General features: G+C 52.9%; 1 protein-coding gene across 5 annotated transcripts in view; it reads right to left on the bottom strand.

Moving 5' to 3' along the window:
* Positions 1-20,552, bottom strand: part of tnrc6c2 (trinucleotide repeat containing adaptor 6C2) — an 80,087-nt gene extending 59,535 nt beyond the window's left edge. For 2 of the 5 annotated variants that reach the window (XM_064324188.1, XM_064324193.1), the window contains exons 1-3: positions 19,651-20,551; positions 2,914-3,013; positions 923-944 (exon numbers count right to left, since the gene is read on the bottom strand). In XM_064324188.1, the coding sequence (XP_064180258.1) occupies positions 923-944; positions 2,914-2,976 (85 nt within the window). In that variant the 5' untranslated portion in view covers positions 2,977-3,013; positions 19,651-20,551. Of the gene's footprint in view, positions 1-922; positions 945-2,913; positions 3,014-19,650 lie in introns of all 5 variants that reach the window. The other 3 variants (XM_064324190.1, XM_064324192.1, XM_064324191.1) reach the window with 3 other exon arrangements.
* Positions 20,553-21,602: the final 1,050 nt, after the last annotated feature.

Genomic DNA, 21,602 nt, shown 5'->3' with positions numbered 1-21,602 from the left:
CCCGGCTCGGCCCGTACGCGGCGTCCACAAACGCAAACGCAGATCGGTGCCCTTTAACGGAGGCTCGGCCAATCAGCCGCGAGCGCGCTGACGGGAGCCAGCGGAATGGAGGCTGTGCTGCTCTTTGATGACTCATAGTGGGGCTCGGTGACTTTCCACAGCCCGGATTACACAGCCTCGCGCACGGCACAGACACTGCTTCCTGCTCAGCGCCATCATAAACACAACGCACACACGCAACAGGGACACGGAAACCAGACATACACACACGCGCCACACACACACAACACACACACACGGAAACCACACACGCAGCACACATGCAACACACACACACGCAGCACACACGCGTAGCACATACGCAACACACACACGCAGCACACACGCACCTCCTCAGGTCTTTCATAAGAGTCTTCTCTGTGCCAAACGCACACGATTTCCTTCACAAATCTGTAGTTCCGTCCACGTCTCACTCTCTTAGAGGGACATCTGCCTCCGCCCGTTTAGGACTCAGACTCCCAGGGTGCACTGCGTTCTGTGCTCAGAGCCCAGCCTGCTGGCCCTGGGCCCTGGCCAGCCGTACTCCCAGGGCGCTCGTCAGCTCTCTATAGCCCCTCGCTCGCGCTGGCCGAGGTACAGGAGGCCCCCGCACAGGGCTGCCCTCCTCTCTGCCTGAGAGAAAAACACACACTCTGCTTCCTGCTCCAGCTCTGGCTCTAATGCGTACAGCAGGGAGGGGCGAGGCACCCGAGCCATCGCTCAAAATCTGCCAGCGAGCAAAAAAAAACCCAAGAGTGCCGTTCAACTGACTTGCATTGACCTCATCATAACCAGCTTTTGATCTGGATCGGTAAAATTCAGGTTTTCCCAACCATTTCATTTGCATGCACTTTAGATCATTTAAAAACCAATGTTGACTCACCTTTGGTTTTCGGTTCAGCAGCCTGTAAGGAAAAATAAAAACGCATGAAATGATCCAAAATCCCTGAAAAACTTGGTGCACACATACTTTAACTTTGAACTCATTTTCAACACATTTTTCCAACACATTTCCAATCATTTTTTCGTGCAAAGCAAGAAAACAATACCAAATAACCATTTGCGCAATCGGTCCAGCAGTCATGCATTCTGGAAGTGTCAAAGACCATCATGGTGCTTATATACACAGTGAATGAATCTGGACTCAAACTGAATCCATAGTGTGCACACTAATGCTGCAGTGGAAAGAGCTGCTCCACACACAGATCTGGACTCAAACTGAATCCAGTGTGCACACTAATTCTGCAGTGTGAAAGAGCTGCTCCACACACAGATCTGGACTCAAACTGAATCCATAGTGTGCACACTAATGCTGCCGTGTGAAAGAACCGCTCCAGACAGTGCAGCTTCTGGGCCACGACCAGGCACGTGGCACAAAGCCTCAAACACAGCCAGGGCTGCAACCCTACAATGAGTGGAGAAGGTTCCTGCAGGTAAGAGCTCTGACCCAACAGCCAGCCGAGCAGGAGCGTGCATAAGAACACACTGGCTCAGCATAAATGGGGAAGAAGGGGGCATAAGCCAATGACTACGGGCTGGCACCTCTCTCCTGTTCGACCACTAATCTGCCACTAATAAAATATAAACACAAGGCAGTTAGATGGGCTCAGAGACTAATCCACTGGATAATTTAATCACTCCCCAGGCAATCCCCAGCAAGCAGTCAGCAGTCTCCTCACCTGGACAGCAGCATATAGCACAGCACTGGCTGGCCTGCACTGACAGAGAGGGGGAGTGGCTGCAGTGCGGCAGGGAATGGGGATATGGTTGGGGAGGTGCAGCAGGGAGTGGGGATATGGTTGGGGAGTTGCAGCAGGGAGTGGGGATATGGTTGGGGAGGTACAGCAGGGAGTGGGGATATGGTTGGGGAGGTGCAGCAGGGAGTGGGGATATGGTTGGGGAGGTGCAGCAGGGAGTGGGGATATGGTTGGGAGGTACAGCAGGGAGGGGATATGGTTGGGGAGGTGCAGCAGGGAGTGGGGATATGGTTGGGGAGGTGCAGCAGGGAGTGGGGATATGGTTGGGGAGGTGCAGCAGGGAGTGGGGATATGGTTGGGGAGGTGCAGCAGGGAGTGGGGATATGGTTGGGGAGGTGCAGAAGGGAGTGGGGATATGGTTGGGGAGGTGCAGCAGGGAGTGGGGATATGGTTGGGGAGGTGCAGCAGGGAGTGGAGATATGGTTGGGGAGGTGCGAAGGGAGTGGGGATATGGTTGGGAGGTGCGCAGGGAGCGGGGATATGGTTGGGGAGGTGCAGCAGGGAGTGGGGATATGGTTGGGGAGGTGCAGCGGGAGTGGGGTATGGCTGGGGAGTGGGGAGGTGCAGCAGGAGAGAGGGTATGGTTGGGGAGGTGCAGCAGGGAGAGGGGGTATGGTTGGAGAGGTGCAGCGGGGAGTGGGGATATGGCTGGGGAGTGGGGAGGTGCAGCAGGGAGAGGGGATAAGGATAGGGAGGTGCAGCAGGGAGAGGGGATATGGTTGGGGAGGTGCAGCAGGGAGTGGGGATAAGGTTGGGGAGGTGCAGCAGAGAGCGGGGATATGGTTGGGGAGGTGCAGCGGGGAGTAGGGGTATGGCTGGGGAGTGGGGAGGTGCAGCAGGGAGAGGGGGTATGGTTGGGGAGGTGCAGCAGGGAGTGGGGATATGGTTGGGGAGGTGCAGCAGAGAGCGGGGATAAGGTTGGGGAGGTGCAGCAGGGAGTGGGGATATGGTCAGGGAGGTGCGGCAGGGAGTGGGGATATGGTTGGGGAGGTGCGGCAGGGAGTGGGGATATGGTTGGGGAGGTGTGGCAGGGAGTGGGGATAAGGTTAGGGAGGTGCAGCAGGGAGTGGGGATATGGTTGGGTAAATGCAGGGAGGAGGTAGTCAGGTTTACCCACCTTTTTCTGAGCACTGTCCTTCTTTTTCTTCTCTTCTTGCTTTTTCTTTTTCTTTTCTTCCATCAAATGATTCTCTTCTTGTGTTGCTTGCTTCTCTCGACTGGAAATAAAAAGGAAAAAAGCTTTAACACGCATGCGTAAGTACGTGAGTGAGCGCGTGTGTACGTGCACGTCTGGGTCAGCCTGAGGCCGAAGTGATGTTACACCTCCAAAGCCTTCCACGGAGACCCAGTCCCGCCTCAGACACAAGCACGGGTACAAGCCAAGCGCGCGTGCGCTAAGGCTAAAGCAGCTCTGCACAGCTCAGCGTACGGGCTGTGGAGCACAGGCCCGTCACCAGCACCGCCTCAGAGCCACACCCCCTCAGACACACACCGCCTCAGACACACACACCGCCTCAGACACACACACCCCCTCAGACACACACCGCCTCAGACACACACACCGCCTCAGACACACACACCGCCTCAGACACACACACCGCCTCAGACCCACACACCGCCTCAGACACACACACCGCCTCAGACACACACACCCCCTCAGACACACACACCCCCCCGCCTCAGACCACACACCCGCACACACCTCAGACCACACACCCCTCAGACACACACCGCCTCAGAAAACCTCACCACACACCGCCTCAGAACCACACACCGCCTCAGACACACACACCCGCCTCAGACCACACACCGCCTCAGACACACACACCGCCTCAGACACACACACCGCCTAGACACACACCGCCTCAGACCACACAGCACCCTAGACACACACACCCTCAGACACACCTCAGCACACACCACCCCGCTCCAGACCACCAACACACACACGCCTCAGACACACACACCGCCTCAGACACCCCCACACCCCTCAGACCACACACCGCCTCAGCACACACGTCAACACACCCCTCAGACACACACACCCCCTCAGACACACACACGCCTCAGACCACACACCGCCTCAGACCACACACACCCGCCTCAGACCACACACGCCTCAGACACACACCGCCTCAGACACACCAACCCCCTCAGACACACACCCGCTCAGACACACAGCCTCACACACACCGCCTCAGACACACACACCGCCTCAGACACACACCCCGCCTCAGACACACACCGCCTCAGACACACACACCCCTCAGACACACACCCGCCTCAGACCCACACACCGCCTCAGAGGACCACACCACCCGCCTCAGACCACACACCCCTCAGACACACACACCCCTCAGACACACACACCGCCTCAGACACACACCCTAGACACACACCGCCTCAGAACACACCCCTCAGACACACACACCGCCTCAGACCACACACCGCCTCAGACACACACACCGCCTCAGACCACACCCCTCAGACCACACCGCCTCAGACACACACACCGCCTCAGACACACACACCCCCTCAGACACACACACCGCCTCAGACACACACACCCCAGACCACACCCCCTCAGACACACACACCGCCTCAGACACACACACGCCTCAGACACACACCGCCTCAGACACCACACCCCCTCAGACACACACCCCTCAGACCACACACCGCCTCAGACACACACACGCCTCAGACCCACACACCCCCTCAGACACACACACCGCCTCAGACACACACAAACCAGCCTCAGACCACACCCGCCTCAGACACACACACGCCTCAGACACACACACCGCTGCCTCAGACCCACACCCCCTCAGACCCACCACGCCTCAGACCACACACCGCCTCAGACCACACACCCCCTCAGACCACACCCGCCTCAGACCCACCCCTCAGACACCACACCGCCTCAGACCACACACGCCCTCAGACACCACACCCCTAGACACACACACCCCCTCAGACCCACACCCGCCTCAGACACACACCCCCTCAGACACACACACCGCCTCAGACACACACACCGCCTCAGACACACACACCGCCTCAGACACCACACCCCCTCAGACACACACACCGCCTCAGACCCACACACCGCCTCAGACACACACCGCCTCAGACACACACCCCCTCAGACACACACCGCCTCAGACACACACACAGCCTCAGACACACACCGCCTCAGACCCACACCCCCTCAGACACACACACCGCCTCAGACACACACCCCCTCAGACACACACACCCCACAGACACACACACCGCCTCAGACACACACACCCCCACAGACCAACACCCCTCAGACACACACACCGCCTCAGACACACACCGCCTCAGACACACACACCCCTCAGACCACCACCGCCTCAGACACACACCCTCAGACACACACACCGCCTCAGACACACACACCGCCTCAGACCACACACCCCCTCAGACACACACCCCCTCAGACACACACCGCCTCAGACACACACACAGCCTCAGACACACACCGCCTCAGACCCACACCCCCTCAGACACACACACAGCCTCAGACACACACCGCCTCAGACACACACTTTAAAGAGCGCTCAGCAGGGCTCAGAAGGGCTCAGAAGGCTCCGGGGCAGAGGAAGCCTTCCCCCCCAAAAAACGCTGTTTCTCTTGGCAGCTCCAGCGGGGGAGGCCCTTTTTCCCGTAAACCATCGGGGAGCTCTGAGGAAACGGGAGCTGGGGAGGCCGCCCCCCTAACCGCGCCCCGCCTGGCGGTGGGAGGGGCCAGGACACGCCTTCCCACCCGACACCAACGCCGTCAGCGATCGACCCACTGAGAAACGCCCCTCAGTGAGAGGCGCGACGAAATTGAGCCAATTTACTCCAGTACCGCCTGTACAGCCGCTTGTGAGGAAACAAGCGACATCATTTATTCCACAATTCCGGTCCATGGGGTCCATCCGGTCCTTCAGCCGAAAAACATTTTTGAGAGCGCGATCAACCCAATGCCAGAAAAACTCAAATAATAGCAATAAAAACGATCATGGGTTTCAGGGGAATACAGCTTTGCGCCGTTTCGACAAAACCATTGACAACTTCTGAAAGAATTAAGAGTAAGATCAGGCTAAATATCTTCACTGGGGAATCAGGGAGACAAGAGGGGAGGAGACGAGAGGGAGAGGAGGGAGAGGGAGGAGGAAAGAGAGGAGAGAACAGCGAGAAGGGAGACAGCAGGAGTAGGAGAAGAGAGGAGAGAGGGAGATTGAGAGGAGAGGGAGCAGAGGGGAGATGGAGAGCAGAATGAGAGGGAGATGGGGAGGAGAGAATGAGAGGGAGATGGGAGAGAGAGGAGAGGAGAGGAGGGAGAGGAGCAGAGATGAGGGGTGAGAGAGAGAGGGAGAGAGGAGATGAGAGGGGAGAGAGCGAGAGGGAGATGGAGAGGGGGAGAGAGAGGGAGATGGAGAGGGGAGAGAGAGAGAGGGAGATGGAGAGGGGGAGAGAGAGAGGGAGAGGAGATGGAGAGGGGGAGAGAGAGGGAGATGGAGAGGGGGAGAGAGAGGGAGAGGGAGGTGGAGAGAGGGAGAGAGAGCGGTGACCTGTTGACAACAGCAGATGGAGGCTGTCTGACCGCCCGACATTCAGCTGCTTGCCCCCGTTAGCACTCGTCTCCGTTAGCGTTCTCCCCCGTTAGCGCTCTCCCCCGTTAGCGCTCTCCCCCGTTAGCGCTCTCCCCCGTTAGCGCTCTCCGTCGTTAGCGCTCTCCCCCTTTAGCGCTGTCCCCCGTTAGCGCTCCCCGTCTCACCCCGTTAGCGCTCTCCCCGTTAGCGCTCGTCCCCGTTAGCGCTCTCCCCCGTTAGCGCTCTCCCCGTTAGCGCTCTCCCCCGTTAGCGCTCTCCCCCGTTAGCGCTCTCCCCCGTTAGCGCTCACCCCGTTAGCGCTCTCCCCGTTAGCGCTAGCCCCGTTAGCGCTCTCCCCGTTAGCGCTCCCCCGTTAGCGCTCGTCCCCGTTAGCGCTCAGCCCGTTAGCGCTCTCCCCCGTTAGCGCTCTCCCCCGTTAGCGCTCAGCCCCCGTTAGCGCTCTCCCTCGTTAGCGCTCAGTCTCTGTTAGCGCTCTCCCCCGTTAGCGCTCAATTTCTGTTAGTGCTCAGTTTCTGTTAGCGCTCAGTTTCTGTTAGCGCTCTCCCCCGTTAGCGCTCTCCCCCGTTAGCGCTCTCCCCCGTTAGCGCGCGGCACGGCGGGCCGGTCCGCAGCCAGGGGCCCTGGGCGCACGGCGGCCTCCTGCGCCAAGGTCAGCACGCACCGCCGCGCACACACAGACACGCCATCGCATTTACACGTTTAAATAAGCCGCACCTTCATCCAATTAGGCCGAATCGCGCAGGACACGGAGGGGTCACGGAAAGAACGCAAGACCTTCTCTGGCTGAAAAGTGCATAACAGCACGTTCAATAAACCCGCTGTGTGACTCTATCCCCTAGGTAAGCATAACATTGCATGAGTGCGGCTGAGGAAAGGCATGGTCTGCAACACGGTAACAGTGCGGGGTGCGGGGTGCGGAGTGCGGGGTGCAGAGTGTGAGGTGCGGAGTGCGGGGTGCGGGGTGCGGTGGACCCCCTGCTCTCTGAAGGACGCCCGTCTCTGCGGTCGTACGCACGAGCCTCCAGAGCAGGCACAGCTCTCCATTGTTCACCTCGCTCTAAACAGACAGCCTCGCGCCCGCCCAGGACAATGGCCCATTGTGCCGTGTGCCCAGCCAATGGAAGGAGCTCATCTCTGATCTCCGCTGGACCCACATTCCCTCCCGGGGCGCTCGTCCCCCTCGCCCCCCCCCCCCGCCCCCCCGTCCCCTCGGCAGGGTCACAAAGGGAGCAGCTGACGTGGGGGAGATGCACGGCCTCAGCCGGGGGGGGGGGGGGGGGGGGGTCCGGCCTGCCAAAAGCCAATCTGAAAACTCATTTGCTGGTATTGCTGTTTGCTGGGGGGGGGGGGTGATGCCACTCAGAGAGACGGGCGGATCATGACAGACAGCCTCGGGGACGGGGGACGGGGGACGGGGGACGGGGGGGGGGGTCAGATCTGCCCGTTACCGACTCTATTCTCATCTTGGCCACCCTGCACATCGCGCCACATCCTTCCCATAGGCCGCCCCTTAATCCCACAGCCAATCACAGCGCGCCGACTGCCTTGCGGGCAGCCGGCCGGCCAGCCCGCCCGCCCACCCCACCCCGGGGGAGTTTTTGGAAAAAGGGGGAGGGAGGCGGCATGAAGGAGTGCTCCAAATCGCCCCCCCCCCCCCCCATGTGTTCCGTGGAAAGGACACTAGTGCTTTAAAAATATCCCCAACCCTTTGTGCGCTGGAATTTTCCAAAGATCGGGGGGCTGACATCCCCCCCCCGCTATAAATAGCCGCTCCTATCTCCAGGCCTCCGGCTCGGCGCGGGGCGGCTCTGCGGAAGGACGGCGGCTCCCCCGCTCGATTTGTACGCCAATTTACGGCCCGTCGAGCGCCCGCGCGCTCCTTCCTTTTTCCTCTCGCGCCGATTTACTGCGGCGGGTCCATGATGCCCTCCGCGCCGCGGCTGCAGCCGCAATCAACGCGCCGGCGTTCGCTGCGGTATATCCGTTTTTACTGCGGGCGCGGACGTTAAAAAGGGGCCCTCTCAGATTAGCCCTCTCTCCCCGCTCGCCCAGCAGGGGGGGGGGGGGGCGAGCGGGACCGTCCCGCTGATGAAGACGATGCCATTTTCATATCGGGCCAAGGACGGGTTTGTGTCATTTATCAGCGCTCAAAAAGGAGCCGCTTCAGAAGCCCATCCATCACCCTCGGCCCCGTCGCCCTGGCGACAGGACCCGGGGAGGGCAGGAGGACGGGGGCGAGCCGGGACCGAAAGGAGATCTTCTCCTCGCGTCCGGAGACAAGCTGCCAGTCAGCCGGCCGGCCGGGCGGGCGGGGCCCAGGGCTGCCGTCCACACGGGAGCGGAATTAAAACGGCGGAAATGAAGGGGTGTCCGGTGGCGCAGCCTGTAGAGCGCTGTCCGCGTGCTCGTTGCGAGCCGAGACGTCGGCGGTTCGAGTTCGACCGTACGACCCTTTGTCGCACGACTCTCCCTCTCTCCTCCGCTGTTCTTCCTGTCCCTCTACACTGTTCTGTCCAATGAATGCAGAAAAAGCCCAAACAAAAAAAAATGGCGGAAAAGGAGGCAAGCGTGTGTCAATGTGAGATCGGGCCCGACGTCGGCGCTGCTGAAACTACCGAATCCCACGTTCGCATGGCCAGCAACTGGGTAGACGGGTTTCCCGAGTGAACTATACTGAGGGCAGGGGAGAGCATCCTGTGGTGTCCTCTAATTCAGCTCATGCAGCTACAAATATTTCTGACGAAGAGAAAAAACAGCAATACAAATGATAGCAAAGACGCATATAGATTACTATTTGAGGTTGTATTGTTATAGGCTACCATAGCTAAAATTAGCATTTATCTGGCTCGTGTGATTGTTGTATCATTTTATTCGCACAATAATATAACTCGAATACCTTACCATCCATACCAACGGCAGTCACAAGTGCAGACTAAGCATCAATTTTAGGTGCTTGACCCTGCACTGCTGGTACGATACTGGGTTTGACTGCTATACCACAATTATAAGCTTTTCCTCCATTTTTCTGCACAGAGTAAACCAAGCAGAGAAATTATTCACAAAAAGGTATTACCGTGGTTGGAGAACAATTGGAAGCTGTAAACTCTGATTGGCTGCTGATGGGCGATGCCCGGGAAGATAAACCGCGGGCGTCATTTTTCGGGCAACCTTGTTGTTCGCTCAGCTGCCCAGTAGCTGGCCGTCGCTCAGCTTCATAGCGAATGAACGGACTTGAAATCTCAGAGACATCAGACAACGCAGCCCTCGCCTCCTCGCCTGCGAGCAGAACGGGGCGCGGCACGCATGGAGGAAGCATGGGGCAGGGGGTAACGAGGGCACGGGGCATGTGGCGGGGGGGCACGGGGGCACAGGGCACAGGCCAGGAGGCAGGGGGGCACGGGGCACAGGCCAGGAGGCAGGGGGGTAACGAGGGCACGGGGCATGCCCTCTTCCCTTCCTCTCACATTCCCAAATGACTCTCGGACCAAGGGCGGGGGCGGAGAGGGCATCCGAAAGAGCAGGGGGGACGTCCCGGCACGCACGCCACAAGTGTGTGTGGGGGGGGGGGTCACGCTCTGCACCGTGCAGACGGGACAGCAGCGTTACAAGGTCTCACAGCTGCGCCCACAGCTTTTCTCTCACCACACCCGCTCTCACGTCAGCTACAACACAACACGTGCAGCTACCACACATCACACACTCACATGTACAGCTACACACACATACGCACACATACACACACATCACACACACGCACGCTCTCACATGTACAGCTACACACATACGCCACTACACCACACACAGCACACCACCTCATCACAGCACCCTACATACGCTACACACTACACCACTCACACACACGCAGCTCACCACTACGCACGACATACAGCTACACATCACACACACACACACACAGCTACCACACTACACCATACTCAGCACACACAACACACCATCCACTGCAGCAACACATCACACAACTGCACGCCTCTCACATGTACAGCCACACATACACACACATACCACACCTCTCACATTACTACGCCATAACACACAACCACACACATACTATCTGGCAACAGGCTCTACTTAGGGCATGTATACAACCCACTTTCGGAACTATGCAGGGGTTGTTGCATGTCAGATTATCACAGCAGAAGAGCATTAGCGAGCTGGGTACTGATTGGGCGATTAGGCCTGGCTCCCAGATGGCTTTCCAACTGACACCAAAGGTATTGGATGGCGTGGAGGTCAGGGCCCTGTGCAGGCCGGTCGAGTCCTTCCACACCGTTCTTGACAAAACCATCTCTGTATGGACCTCGCTGTGTGCCCAGGGGCACTGTCATGCTGAAACAGGAAAGGGCCTTCCCCAAACTGCTGATGAAGTACAGAACCATCCAGAATGTGATCGTATGCTGTAGCATCACTGGAAATGAGGGGCCAAGCCAAAACCATAAAAAACAGCCCCAGATACTTTTGGTCATATAGTGTACATACACATAAGCACGCTCTCACTTGCAAATATGCCCCGATGCACATACACACATAGACCTCTCACACGCGTATGTGCGTGCACGCACACGCACACTTTGACCTGAACACACTCTATACTGTGCGGAGGACTGAACTTTCAAACATGCACGAAGGCCTGGCATAAAAAGCAGCTGCGGGCCTCTGGGAGAGGAGAGAGGAGAGAGGAGAGAGGAGAGAGGAGAGAGGAGAGAGGAGAGAGGAGTGAGGAGTGAGGAGTGAGGAGAGGAGAAGGAGAGAGGAGAGAGGAGAGAGGAGAGAGGAGAGAGGAGAGAGGAGAGAGGAGAGAGGAGAGGGGAGAGAGAGACGAGGGAGACAGGGGACAGGGGACAGGGGACAGGGACAGGGGACAGGGGACAGGGGACAGGGGACAGGGGAAGGGCAGGGGCAGGAGAGGGGAGAGGGGCGAGAGGGGTCAGAGGAGAGAGGGACGGCAGCAGTCGAGCCCCAGAGCTCCCCAAAACAAAAGCAAAAAAAACACTAAAACAAAAAGCACAGCGGTGACAGTCACAGCAGCACCAATTAAAAAACGGCAGCCGCTGCAGCCGGCGGAGTCTGCTGCTGCCGACAAACGGCAAGAACAAAGACGCGCCATCGTCTGCGGCGGGGAAGAAAGGGCAGCATCCAGGCAAGGAAATAAACCCGCAACAGGCAGAGCGCGAGAGAGGAGAAGCAAGGCTGTTTATTTCATCCCTCCATCCATCCATCCATCCATCCTGCTGCGTGGGAGTGTTTAGGGGCACCTTCGTGGAGCGGGCGGGGGGGCTGGGGAGCTGGGGGGGGGGGCGGGGCGAGGCGAGGCGGGGTGAGCTGGGGGGGGGGGGGGGGGCGAGAGGAAGCAGGGGCGGGGCACAGCGAGGGCCCTGTGTGCAGAACCAGACGTTCTGGGCACGGGGCCAGAAATGCCAGCGCTGTAAGACAAACTGAGCGCAGCGGCCCCGAGGGCGCGGGGGGGGGCTCTAACGCTACCCCCCCCCCCCACCCAGCCCCCCGCCAGCCGTCCTGCCGCTTCAGAAACCCGCCGCTGCCCCGGCACTTTTACACGCCAGCTAACCGACCTGCGGCCTCGCCCGGGACACACCCGCGAAACGGAACAAGCGGTCCGAACGAACGGGCCGCAGCGCCTGCGCGTGCGTCACGCTCTCAGGGCCTCGCGCTTCGCCGGGCCGCAGGGCCCCTCTCCGACAGACTGTCACACCCGCGGACGCTAAACCGGGCCCGATGATGCCAAGGACGCTGGGGGGGGGGGAGAGGACGGCCCCCCTCCCTGCTAAACTCCGCTCCAACGACGGCTTACTCCACCGCAGAAAGAAAACCTGAGACCGCAGGGTTTGCTTACCGTCTGTGCCACAGCAAAAGGGGGCCATGAGCTTTATCTGCACCGCGCAAAGCAAAGCCAGCCCCGTGTAAAACGACACACTTCAGTCACTTATCGCCCCCTTCCAAGAATCACGCCGCCGGGGCTCGGAATGGAACCTTAACCATGACGGGTTACTGTGACCCAGAGTCTAACGCATCATTACTGAGCCTTATAAACAAACAACATCAACACACACACAAAACAAGCAGAGGGCCATCTGCACTCCCACTGCTGCCGCCGCCAATGACATCATCCTAGCCGTCAGCCACCTGTGTGACACAAGTGCTCCCGTACAGCCAATCACGTCCCTGCCGGAGCCACGCTCGCATCCTCTGTTTGCCGCTCACCGCCTGGCGCTGTACACAGGGCCTACGTGCACATGCTTGATCAACCCAAAGCAACACAGCCAGCGGTGAAAGCACCCTGGACCGGATTAGGAATGATCCAGCAGGTTTTTCACTTCCTTAATGGAGACTCAACTCAATCACTGCTGGCCCTGTTGAGCCTGTCCAGCTGTGGGTACAGCTCTAACACCAACTCCTCATTCCTTAATTATTGCCTTTCCAAGCCCGGCCATCGCCAGTTCAGAGAACTGCCCACCCACCCCATACGTGCCTTGTGGCTACATGTGAGGGCACAGGAAGTACACCTGGCCGCCGAGGGGTTGGGTCTCCAGGCCGGGCCGTTCTTATTGGCTGACGGGCACACCAGCAGCAGCCAACGCAGCCCTCGTCAGTAAAAAAAAAACGTAAAGGAACGGAAAAACCGGAAACGCAAACCCCGATTTCTCGCCGACGACTTTAACGGAAATCACCATTCTGCACACAAGACCTCATTAACGTTACATACGTGCGCTTGTACATCCATGTGCACAGGGGCTACATTCACGCTTCATCAATCACCAACGACGCAAACCGACTTCTCCTCGTGGATTTCTCCTAGCGCTTGGCACATTTCGGCACGTTTAAGTGCGCATCTTGAATGCCAAGAACGGATGCAGTTTCGGGACTACAAAATGACATCACCGGCCGGTCTTCCGCTGGCAGCGCCGATAGGGCAGGAGTAGGACGTGTGAAATGACCCAGCCACTGAGAGAGGCCCAGAGAACAGCTCACAAGCAGGGAGGAGAGCAGCTTCACTCTTACAGGAGGCGCACGGCTCCTCAAAAGGGGCTTTACGGACCACAGCGGCGTTGAGCTGAGGGGCCGTCGTTCTCATCCATTTCATTCTTGCGCTTCACAAAAGGAGGGGCAGAATAAGAAGGCAAGAACACAATAGAAAATGTGGCGGTCTAGTGCGTAGTCAACACTATTGACTCTGTACGGGAGAGTGAAAGGCCCCTTGCGCTGAGCTTAAAAAGATTACTGCATTTCCACCGAGCTCCACCAAAGAGAGATCAGCGCAATGGGACCGCCATGCGTGTGGAACATGTACAAAAACAACGCACACGCAGGGCAGGTCCACGATGTCATCACCACACAGGAAACAGCACAGCCACCTTGTCAGAGCTGAACTGGACAATCAAGACGTTTCCAAGGATACAGAAGCGGTAAACCACCTAACTGTGTCCATAGCCTTAGCTACTCCATACACATCCAACCAAAAAAAGATAGGGGTCACCAAAACATTTTCAAGCTCCAATGTATATAGGCTATGTTAAACAAAATGATTTGTTCTCTGAGAACAACCCATTAGTTGTCCTTTAAAATATTTATTCTTATACGTAAGTGGGGAACAATGACACAACAACCCGTTTTACACATCTCTAAAACTATTTTAACTTAAAAATAAAATTTAAAAAATAAAAAATCTCACACGGCGCTCTTCAAAAAACTGTGTGTTGTGCATTTTGACTTAAATTCTTCAAGAATTGATTCACCTCAACATCTGCAGTTCACTTTTACTGATAACAGAGCCCTGTTTGCTATTCAATATGCACCGTGCACACATTTGTACAGGTGATATTTATTCTCAAAATGAACCATTCTTCCTCTCTCCGCTTCAGACCTTATGAACATATGGGATCATACTCTGCATCTAACGAGTCCTCCAAGTTTGCCTAGCATGTCTTCTGCACTAACAGGCACAATTATAATAATAATAATAATAATAGCATTCACTTATATTAAGCTAGGCATGAACGAGGTGGTTACAGAGTATAAACTGACCGAGACCACTGTGGCCATCACAAATGAGCTAATTGTTGTAGGTGAACCTTGAATGACATGCAGAATTCTCACACCGTGTGTCTGAAGAGGAGAGCAACAATTTTAAGCAAAGGTCCATAAGGATACCCCTAAGAGTAGAAACAGCCAATCAACGCAACACAAACTGCACTGTAATCAAGGCAACCTGTGTGGTCTTCGAAGAAGACACACCTCGGGCTACAAAGACATACAACCACTTCAATGAGAAGGTCTAAATTACATGCACATGGTCCTGAGAGCGACAGAGCCAGCATCATAAAGGGATGTGTTAACAGCAAAGCGTGTAATTACTGCAAACATACACCCAGCCTAACTGTTCCAAATAGCACTGAAAAGTCCTGAATGCAGCAGGTCTGCACTCCGACAAGAGACAGAAATCGAAGAGGACGGACAGCATCTTGGGTCATTTTCTTGATGACTGGTCCCATCCTTCTTCCCCCCTGGTCGACCTGAATTCCAAATGGAAATTGAATTCATCCAATCATAATTCACCTAGAAATCAATAATTGCCTGGGCTGGTTAGTGGTCTACAGTATCCTGTGCACCCAAACACCTGATGATGCTTTTCCCCGGAGAACAAGAAAGAAGTCACTGGGAGCGCCAGGTTCTGCTATGTAGACCTCAATCTCCAGAGGGTGTTCGTGGCCACTACGACAGTCAAAGCCACTCTTTAATTACACCACCTGAAATCTCCTGGGGGGAAAAAAACCAAAAGCCCTCCCCCAGGAGACGCAAGGCAAACACATCTCCAGCCCAACCACAGCCACGCCTCCGTGGCCACCTGCAGCAATAAGCTCGAGCAGAGAGCACGCGAGCAGCCAAAGAAATGGCGGCTTGTTCGGTTCTGGCACAAAAAATTCTGAACGCGAATTTATTGAAGTCACGGGCCGCACTTGGATTGCGCCATCTTAAGAGTGTTAAGTGCAAAGACGCGGCTGTAATGGCAGCCGTTCCATCTGTTTTTCCAGGCAGAACTACCCTGGCTCGCAGTAGTAGCTACTCTTCCACTAGCGTTTCTGAACCAGTGTGGAAGAACAGGGAAGCCTGCCACTTCAGCCTGACCACAAAACCACGCTGCTCCATTTGTGTAGGAATGCCGTCAGAATGAAACAACTTGCGCAAGCGGAGCGTTAAAAACTCGAGCAGTGTGGGCTACACAGGTGGCAGTGTTCAATTAACACCTAGGGCAGTAAACTTTCAAGAGGAAATCCTCTTCACTAGTCCAGCAAACCAGAACGTATTTGACTAGGTTAATTTCATAACAGACCAAAAGGTAAACAGTCTATAACACTGGCAACTTTAAACAGGAATTATTAGTCAGAATGTACGATGGTGCCCTTTTGAACAGGTAGCAGCGCTCAATCTAGTCTGATTCGCTGGAACCTTGGCTGTGGGGCAGGAGACGCTTTTTGTGAGAGGAAACGCGACAGAACCGCAAATCAAAACGAGGCCAGATTTTTCAGTCTGTGGTTCACGATCCGAGTCCCGTCTGGTTTGTTTCCGTTCGTGCAGAAAGCAGCGAGCGGGGCGGCTTTCTCTTCCCGCGGCAGGGCCGCTCTCCTCAGCTCTCCTCAATTAACTGGCAGGGGGGGGAGGGCGGCCCCCACCCTGCTGCCGGACATTCCCCTGGACCCACGCCAAGGTACACAGAGCCTCCGCGCTCGCTCCCCCACACACCCCCCCCCCCCCCCCAAAATCCTGCCCTGCTGCTCACATGGGCCAGACAGCCTCCGACTTCCTGATTTCAGGCTCTTACATCAGGGAGCAAGCCTGCACAACGTGCACTCGCGTTGTGCACCCCCCCCCCCCCCCCCAGCCCAAAAAAAAAGATCAATTATACATACGTGTTATATCAAAGAAAGTAATCATTTGTTTTTAATCCATGCATTTGTGTCACTACTCCCTCTACAAACCGCAGCAATTTGTTTATTTATGCAATTTGTTTCAGTCTCACGGCACCAACAGCAGGCTACAGCTGCCTGTCATAGGAGAAGCACTCACTAAAAGAACATATTTCAAAGGTAAGATTTTTTTTTACAAAGCTCAGATGTGTAACGATAATACAACCCTATTAAAAGAGGCATCAATAAAGAACAGCATGCGGTCTTGGGCAAAGTACACTCTTGACACCATTTTCATTTCACTCTTGAAATACCCTTATATCATTTATCACACTAAGTGTATTATCCCTGAGAATGCCACAATAACAGGCATTGCTACAGGGCAAATCCAGCAGAAGTCATTGAAATCTGCACGCTGCTGTCCTTCATGTTTTGTCTGTGCCAGGATCGGATTCACAGAATCATCTGTGCTCTGAAAGCATACTCTCAAACAGCACATACTTCAGTACTGGTACTTTTAAAAAATGTAACGGTGAGAACCAAAAAAAACCGACCGAAATTATATTGCATGAGTGACTGCAACATTTTATTTTTTTTTTAAACACTAATTACAACTTCGTACAAACAAATAATTCTGAACAGTGCAAGCCACCAGCCACCATTCCACCATGACTACATGGCGTACGGGTTAAGTACACCACGACAAGCTGTGACCCCTGTGGCCAGCATCCAATCAGGACAAGAATGGCCACCAAACCTCAAAGATAACTTCTGATGTGAGTGTCTGAGTTGGGGTGGCCTTCACCGGTAACTGCAGACACATGACGAACAGAACAGTATGATAATCAGGAGGCCAAGTGGCTTCCCCCCCCTCCCCCCCATTCAATTTCAGTGAATGCAGAGACCCCCCCCCCCTTAACAGGCTTGGGTGCTGACAGAGGCCCCTTGACCCTGCAGAGAAAGCTAAGGGCCTGGCAGCTGGGCCACTCCGCTGTGGAGGGGAGGTGGGGGGGGGACACCCTGCCTGATTAACCACTGCAGCACATTAACCAAGCATGCCCCCCCCCCAGCCCAACATTAATGTCACACTCCCCAGTAAGCATGTCAGCATTCTCAGCCATAGCTCCACACATTTCACTGGCCCACTGGTGACTGACGACAGAGATAATGCCGTGGTGACAGAGATGTCAAAGAAAGGGAAAGAAATTGAAGGAGAAAATGATGCTCTTCAATTAAGACACGCAGGAAAGATATGAAAGCTGCAGCCCCGTGCCTGGGGACAGGACGCATCGCGAATGCAATGCAAGTCAGCGGCGGAATCAAAACCCTCGTGCGACTTTCACAGCATCGGAAACCAAGGCATGTCCTTATCGCTCCTTTACACAACAGCTGCAATTTCTCCCGGAGATAAGGCATATGCAAAGATGATAACAACAGGAAATTAAGAACGAAATGCAGATACATATATTGCCATAATACAAAAGCATGCAAGGTACAAACACAGGAAACTGACTACAGTGTATGATGTATGATATACTCTTAATATGTGGTTCTTAATCAGAAGACGGATGCATCACAAAACACATTACATTTTTATTGGGAAACATACCAGTCAGAAAACTCAAGTCAATTGTTTATTGGCGGATTCCTTGACTGACACACACACACGCACGCGCGCGCGCCACACACACACTACTATACTCGTCCACACATCATCTGCTTCCGAGTACTGCTAGGATATACCAAGACGGTGTACCAGAGTGCCCTATCTGTGCACTTGCAGCCAACAGTAAATGCGCGTATGCTTTAGATATTCTGGAACGTAGTGGTGGAAGGTCGAATCGTTTCATCGCTGGCTGTGGAATCAGTAATAAAATTATTACTACCTTGTTAAAAAAAGCGTGGTCTTTTTTATTTTTCCGGTAATCCAACTCATTGATTTGAGCCATGTAAAAGAAAGGGGTCAAACCTTCAGAGCTCGCACCGATAGCATAATACCAAGAAGCCAACAAGACTTAAATTAAAATTTCCATATAGTATGCGGTATCCGTCACATTTCTGTTGCGTTTGCTCATATTTACTTAGCTCGGCATGACGCACGCATAGATAAAATCATTGCTTGTTTTCGAGTATTTTAATAAGAAATGTACATTTTTAAATACTGGTAGGACAGCTTCTTGGCTGGAAAGCACTTCTTGCGGGCATTCTTGCTTGCGTTGAACAGCAAACGTTACGTTCTTTATTCAACGCTAACCGACTACGTGTACAATTTTTTAAATCCATAAATTGTTTATTTTGTTCAGAAGGTTAAATCCAGTTACACTTAAACGATCCCATAAGAAAATCTGAATACACCATAATTGATAATATCCATTGCATTTTCTACAAGTCATTTCATATTGCTCTCTCAAAGGTTATCAAAGTTACACTGCATAGAAGGACACAAAAAAATTCTAATGCGTTTCTCGTTCGATGTACCGCTAAAATATCTAAAATGCTTAAACAAATACAAATCAATGTTTGTATTATTCTATTCTGAGAATAAGGTCAAATGTGAATCAGATGTGATACGTTAAAAACTGAATTATTTGTTTTTGCAAATACCGTTTCAGCCCTCAATGGCGTATATCGCATAATATTCGATTTTATCGGTGCAGTAACTGCAGTTATCTCGTTAGACGGTTTATTCTCTAAATTGTTGAACATGCATGACCTATATCAAATAATAAAAATAATAAAACATCCAATGCCGGAGTAATAATAATAAAACCGCACAGATTACTAGTAAATAAATGTTCGAAATTTTCAACGTCAGCAAGCGAAGATAAGGAGCGTTAGCTGCCAACCTAGTAACTTGCAATGCTTAAAAAACCGACGGAGGAAATAGAGTTGCGCTACCGTTTTTTAAATGCAATCCACAGTAGCCGGTACGATTAGCTGGTTAAAAAAAAAAAAGAATTTAAATTCGCCGACGATTCATATGGTAACATTATGAAGCAACCCAAATAACTGGTTAGCGAGCTAACATTAAATAACTGCCATCACTAAAAGGGAGCCAGCAACAAATCGCAACATCGCAAGCAAACGTTAACTTACCGAGCTGATGTCGCCCATAACCCGCAACGGTACCCAACAGCAGAGCTGGCTACCATACTAACGTTAGTTATCAACAAATGACCGGTCCTGGCAGTCCAGGTTATAACCCTGCATGCTCTAGTCTAAAACGACCAAAATGGTAATTTCAGCATTCAACATAACTAGCGAATGGTAATGAACACATTTTCTTACCTTAATAATCACAAGTTGGGCTTTGGCAGGTTTCAAAATAAAGATTGTTGCACGAAGAAACAAAAGCAGAACATCTTCTCCCTTATCTTTTCTGAAATGTACCCGTAACTAATGACAAATCAGGCGAGCAGTCGCAGTAAGTGCCTAACCAGCTTAGCGAACAATCGCAAAAATATTACTTAAGCAGCCTTTGTTTAGTAGCGAGTTTGCTATCTGGAATAAAAATTAAGCATACACTTGCTCCACGAGCAGGAATTGTTTTCAAATTAGCAATCCAAGAACATAACAGAACTTCTAAATTAAGCGCTGCTAGAGGAAAATGATGTCAATAATTGTTTGTCTGTTAGCTTGCTAGCAAGCTAGCTAGCCAGCTAGCAAAAGCAGGAGCACATACTTTGCTAGCTAGCTCTACTAGCTAGCTAACTTAGCTACCTAACTAGCTAGCTAGCTAGTCAGCTATGTCAGTACTTATAGCTAGCGAACTATTCACTAACTACAATTTGGAAAAAAAACGAAACAGGCAGTTACAAGTTTTTTTTCTGGCGACTTCACATCGAAGACGATGGTTGTTATGTTAAAGTGCAAAATAAATGCTTTAGCTAGCAAGCTAGCTAAAACCTGCGCCTAGCGAGCTATCCAGTTTGCAAAAATGCAATTTAAATCCAAGAAAGGAATTTCTTGAGATATCCAATTCTTGGAGAGGAAAGACTGACCCAGATCTCCGTGAAAATAAAAATAATTCGCTATTAGCAAGCTGTAGTAATCACCATACAGAGCTTTCAGTGATTTCTCATTGACGGCGCTCACGCAGCCATTTTGTTGAAACTGACAACGGCTGCTTGCTTCTAAGCCGAAATAAAACAGGAAGTGGCCCCCGTGCCCCAGCTGCTGGTCACGTGATATCAACTAACAAACAAACTCTCTCCTCTCTAAAAAAAGATACACACGTTAGCTCCGCCTTTTCGTTTCCCTGACAACGGCGGTCTGGCAACCTATCATCCCGTCCAGCTCTCAACCGGGACTGCGAGCCTTGCGCCTGCGGATGAACAATTCCGTGCAATGCCAGTTCACGGGAATTAATGCACATCATAGTCCAGTCAACTGTACAATCGAATCCTAAACAATTGTGTATAATACAAACAATTTCAATGTTAAAATTGAAAGCTTTTATCCCCTTAGCGTGAGGTACTAGGCAAACCCAATATGTATGCTTATTGTTACCATTGTCATTATAAAAGTTAAAGGTTTCGGTAAAGATTTACCAGCAGGACGCACGCACACACACACACACACATATATATATATATATTTATTTATTTATTTTTCATTTTTTTCAGCATGGTCGGTTTTTATCCATAATAATACCGGAGATCTATAAAATTTACAACAGAACACGAAGGATTTCTATAATCATTCCCATATTAAAAAAAAAAAAAAAATTCCCATAAGATAAGGACTGCATGTTGGCAGTTTACATTTGTGGAGGACTTTGCTGGCAATAGATGAGAGAAACTACAAGTACAGTAGCTCGCAGAGACAAATTACATGGAACAGTGCAGAAACCAAATTAAATATGTGTTTTCCCAACAGACCTCTGTGCCATAACTGTCACCCTACTCCTGACGTATCTTGTGCTGCGCTAGGCTTTGGCCCCCACTCATTCACAGCTCGCTATTCTCATGGAAATGTCTGCAGTCTTTGGAAGTAGGTCAGGACTTGGGTTCACAAAGGATTCAACTGACCACCAGCACCTACACAAGGCCAAAAAGCAGAACCAGGACCAGAGAAGGCTTTATTGCGGTTTGAAATCTCTCTTTGTTTTTGCAGCTGACCACCAAGTGAAAAAAGCCTGAAACGCCTGTGTGTTGACGGCTACACCATATTAAATGGTTGAGTGAATAAAAATAAAAAAAATGCTTCTTGCCCTTAAATACATTAGTGTAGAGTTATTT

Source organism: Anguilla rostrata, chromosome 2 (genome assembly GCF_018555375.3).
Source record: "Anguilla rostrata isolate EN2019 chromosome 2, ASM1855537v3, whole genome shotgun sequence".
NCBI classification, from domain to species: Eukaryota; Metazoa; Chordata; class Actinopteri; order Anguilliformes; family Anguillidae; genus Anguilla; species Anguilla rostrata.
This window is presented reverse-complemented; position numbering and strand designations above follow the sequence as displayed.